The 3,900-nt window shown below is 56.3% G+C and overlaps 1 protein-coding gene across 1 annotated transcript in view; it reads left to right on the top strand.

Annotated features, from left to right (window-relative positions):
• Positions 1-3,900, top strand: part of STRA6 (stimulated by retinoic acid 6) — an 11,656-nt gene that overhangs the window by 6,430 nt on the left and 1,326 nt on the right. Inside the window, exons 10-15 of the mRNA XM_010145072.1 lie at positions 1-125; positions 1,063-1,138; positions 1,209-1,342; positions 2,524-2,641; positions 2,843-2,944; positions 3,775-3,900. The exon at positions 1-125 is cut by the window's left edge and continues 24 nt beyond it. Of these exons, the coding sequence (XP_010143374.1) occupies positions 1-125; positions 1,063-1,138; positions 1,209-1,342; positions 2,524-2,641; positions 2,843-2,944; positions 3,775-3,900 (681 nt within the window). The remainder of the gene's footprint in view (positions 126-1,062; positions 1,139-1,208; positions 1,343-2,523; positions 2,642-2,842; positions 2,945-3,774) is intronic.

Here is a 3,900-nt window from a genome sequence, read left to right as displayed (position 1 = left end):
AATGACGAAGGACATCGTGGTGCTGTTGGTCCAGTTCGGCTTGGTGCCCTCGGAGAGCCCGGGTGTCCCAGGGGACATGGAGAAGGAGCTCAATACTGTCAAGTACTACCTATGGTCACTGGAAGGTGGGTTCCCAGCCAGGTCTGGTATCCGCTGGTGATTTTTGGAGAGTTTCAGAACTTATCAGAGAGATTTTTAACCCAGAGAATGCTCCAGGTGATGGGGCAGCTTACACGGGGACTTAAAATACAACCGCCAAAATCACAACCGCGCAGACGTGAAAGGCCGCCACGTGAGCAGAGAGATTTTTAACCCAGAGAATGCTCCAGGTGATGGGGCAGCTTACACGGGGACTTAAAATACAACCGCCAAAATCACAACCGCGCAGACGTGAAAGGCAGCCACGTGAGCCCGGCACTGTGCCAGGCATCTCTGAGAGGCCACCACGTCCCCCCTGCTGGGGCAGCAGGAGCCGGCAGCACCGTGCTGCAGATGCTGCCCTTTGGCTGAGGACTTTGAGCTGGGCTGGAATCCAGCAGATGGCCCCCGGCCCCCGGACAATGGGAAGCCCTGCATTAGGTGGGGTGAGGGGATGGCAGGGGTGCCCTGCTCCCTCCATGGCACTACCTGGGGTACTACCAACCCCAGGGCGGGGGTTATGGCTTTTCCCCTCACCAAGCCCCTCTCACCCTCTTCGTTTTCTTGACATCTCCATTCTTCCTTCTCAGAACTCCTTCCCCGCTCTTGCATTCCTCCCAGCATCCCCTTTTCTGAGAGCGTCTTCCTAGGCCCTCTCCATCACCCTGCCTGTTACCTTGGCTTGCTCGACGATTTTTCCAGTGCTGTGCTAGTCTCGCTCTTTGTCTTTCCCTTTTCCTTTCACCATCTCACCAGTTGATGCCTGCCTGGCACATCCCTATATCGCAAAGGGATATAGAGGGAAACCGAGGCACGGTGTCCTGCTGAGGATTACATCTGTGCAGCCTCATCTTTGACGATAAAATCCCGTTGCTGGGGCCGGGCACAACCCTGACCCGGCCGTTTCCCCTTGCTCCTCTGCAGTCTGCTACATCTGCTCGCTGGTGCTGTGCTGCCTGCTGACCTGCGCCATGCTCCTGCGGACGCTGGTGATGCACAGGTATGGTGTCCTTGCTCCTCTGGCCTTCGCCTTGTCACCGAGCCAGGATGCAGCTCATCTCTCTCCCCAGGAACAACCTGAAGGCGCTCTACCAAGGAGCCGTGCTGGATGTTTTCTACAAAGCCCATATCCTCCGCCCGTCCCGACAAGCCATCGTCTGCTGGATGAGCTTTGCTGCCTTCCAGACGGCTTTTGCCTGCCTGGGTAAGGGGTGATGGGGGGGTGGATGGGGGGAGGACCCCCACCTTGCACAGCCTACCCTGGGTTTAAGCATCTCTTCCCCCCTTTTCAAAGGGACGGCTGCGAGGCTTTTGTTCCTCTTGCCCCAAACACAATCTGTCCTTCTGCAGGACCAAATGGTTGGGAAGAAAAAAAGAAGTGGAATGGGGTGGGGGGGTACGATGACTTGTTTTGGCTGAAGCTCAAATATTTTGATTTGAGAAGCTGTCACAGCATCTCAGGCAAAGGACTGTCTGTCTCCTCCCAGTCCCGGTCTTCACGTCCCGGGTCTTCCTCATTGCGCATCTTCCCCAGCACAGCCAGGGTCTCCCTGGCTGGGAGGGCTGCCCATCCCTTGGACGGGTGGAGGATGCCAAAGCGGGTAGAAACCTTCACTCCACCATAGTTTGGAGACATTTTAAGGCTTCTCTGTCCCATGGGAGGTGACTCTGGGCAGTGTCTGCGGTGAGGTAACATCGGTACCCCAAGGCTACGCAGGAATTAAGCTGAAAGTCCAGGGGAGTGATGGAAGGACAGGAGGGACCACCGGCTCTGTTGGTGACCACCCCTCAGGCAAGTGGACCTAATTTACAGGCAGACTGCAGGGATCAGTGTAGAGGTAGGAGCTGGGGAGCACCCCAGGAGCTCCTTGCGCCCCTTCACCAGCGAGGAGCAGCTTTCCTTTGGCCAACCAGTACACGGTGCATCCCCGGCAGAGCTGGCTGCCTCTCACCGTGCTGCCCCAAATCCACCTCCTGCTTAAAAATCTTGGGCTTCAAGTCATTAAAGCAAAGCAGCGGAGGTGAAGCACAAGCTCAAGCAGAAGGAACCGTAGTCGCCGCTGATCTCGGTGTGATTTATGATTAGAAATCAGAGCTCAGGCTGTTTTTTGTGATGAGGCATCACCGCTGCAGCCCCAAGTGACGGCTCTTCTCGGCGGGGATAATGCGGGGAGCGATAAGAAAGGCTGAACTTGTAATTAAATCCTGCGCAGAGCATTGTGTTCAGAGCAGGGGAGGCAGGTAAGGATCTCGCAGGCTCGTTATGGGATTAAAATGAAAGACACACTCAGCAACGAGCGGAGGGTTTGGGGGATAAGAGCAAGAACACGAACCGCTGCTCCCTCGTCCCCTGCCATGGTCTAGCTCCCCTTGTCTCCCTCTCAGGTCTTCTCATCCAGCAAGTGATTTTCTTCATCTGCACGGTGGGGTTTACCTTCTTCTTGGTCATCCCGCTCCAGTCCGGCACAAACACGCACCTCTTCAAAATCATGCAGAACATGTGGTGAGCACTCGCAGCCCTTGGGGAGGGCTGGAAGAGCCAAGTGGGTGCCATGGTCATGGCCATGGTGGATTTTGGGGTGCTCTGTCAAGGGGAGGCTCTGTTTGAACTCTTTCAGCTTTGCTGGAGGTTTCTGGTGCCTGGGATGGTGCCTCATGCTTGGGACCCTGCTGGTGTCCAACCTGCCTCTTCTGTCCTACCCAGGCCCTTCTGGCTGACCCTGGTTGTCGCCGTCATTGTGCAAAATTTAGCAGCTCACTACCAATTCCTGGAGCAGCATCCCCTCCGGAAGGAGCTCACCAACAGGTACGGGAATGTGAGGTGCCTTCGGGGCAGAGCTGACCCTCCCAAGGTCCAGGACCCTGGGACTGTGTTGGGTTTACACGTGCCCCTGATGTCATATGTCCTCTGTGCCCTGAGCTCAAGGGGGAAAACCTGAGGGTTTGAGCCGTTTAAGAGGCTCCGTGTTCCCAGAGAGGTTTCTCTATACGCTTTAGAGGGCCATGAGCAATGTACAGCCTTGATTTCAGCAAAGCCGGTGAGCTCTGTGCCCTGCTCCACCACCCCCATTTGTAAACCTCAGAGGAAGCTTGGATCCCTCAGGGTCGGCTGGACTGCTTCAGACGTGGCCAGCAGATGTGGCCCATCTCTCACGCGTGGTGTCACTGCCTAACTTGTCTCCTGGTGCTGAACACCAGGGTCATGGATCTAAGTGTCCTGTTCTGTCCAGACAAGGCACTTCTGCCAGCTCCACCACCTGCCCGGCATTGAGGGGAGGCTGCAGCAGGCTCTTCTGGCCTCCACAGGAGCTGGTGTCCTCCATCCCAAACCACCAGACTCCTTCTTTGGCTGGTTTCTAAGCCTTGAAGGAGAAATTGAGACCCTGTGCATGCGGGAGGCCAAGCTTGGAAGTCCTGATGGTGCACCAGACTGTCTCCTCTCTGAGCGCCTTGAAGGGTGTTTGCTTCCCTCCATGGGATGGAGACACCTCAAATGAGGACCATGTCTGCCGAGGAGGGAGGGAGGGGAGGGAAGGGTGGGAGGCTTATTTTGGCAGGAAGTTTCTCTGGCAGGGAAGGGCCGTGCTTCCCGTCCTGTGGTGTTTGTGTTCCTTACTCCTCCTCCTCCACCCGCAGGCGAGCTCTCTACATAGTCACCTACCTGCTCTTCCCCATCAACGTCCTGGTGGGTGTCCTGGCCGGGATGTGGAGGATGGTGATTTCTGGACTTTATAACGCTGTCCACTTCTGCCAGCTGGACAT

Source organism: Buceros rhinoceros, unplaced genomic scaffold (genome assembly GCF_000710305.1).
Source record: "Buceros rhinoceros silvestris isolate BGI_N320 unplaced genomic scaffold, ASM71030v1 scaffold20571, whole genome shotgun sequence".
Lineage (NCBI taxonomy): Eukaryota > Metazoa > Chordata > Aves > Bucerotiformes > Bucerotidae > Buceros > Buceros rhinoceros.
Note: the sequence above shows the minus strand (reverse complement) of the source record. Positions and strands in the feature narration are given on the sequence as shown.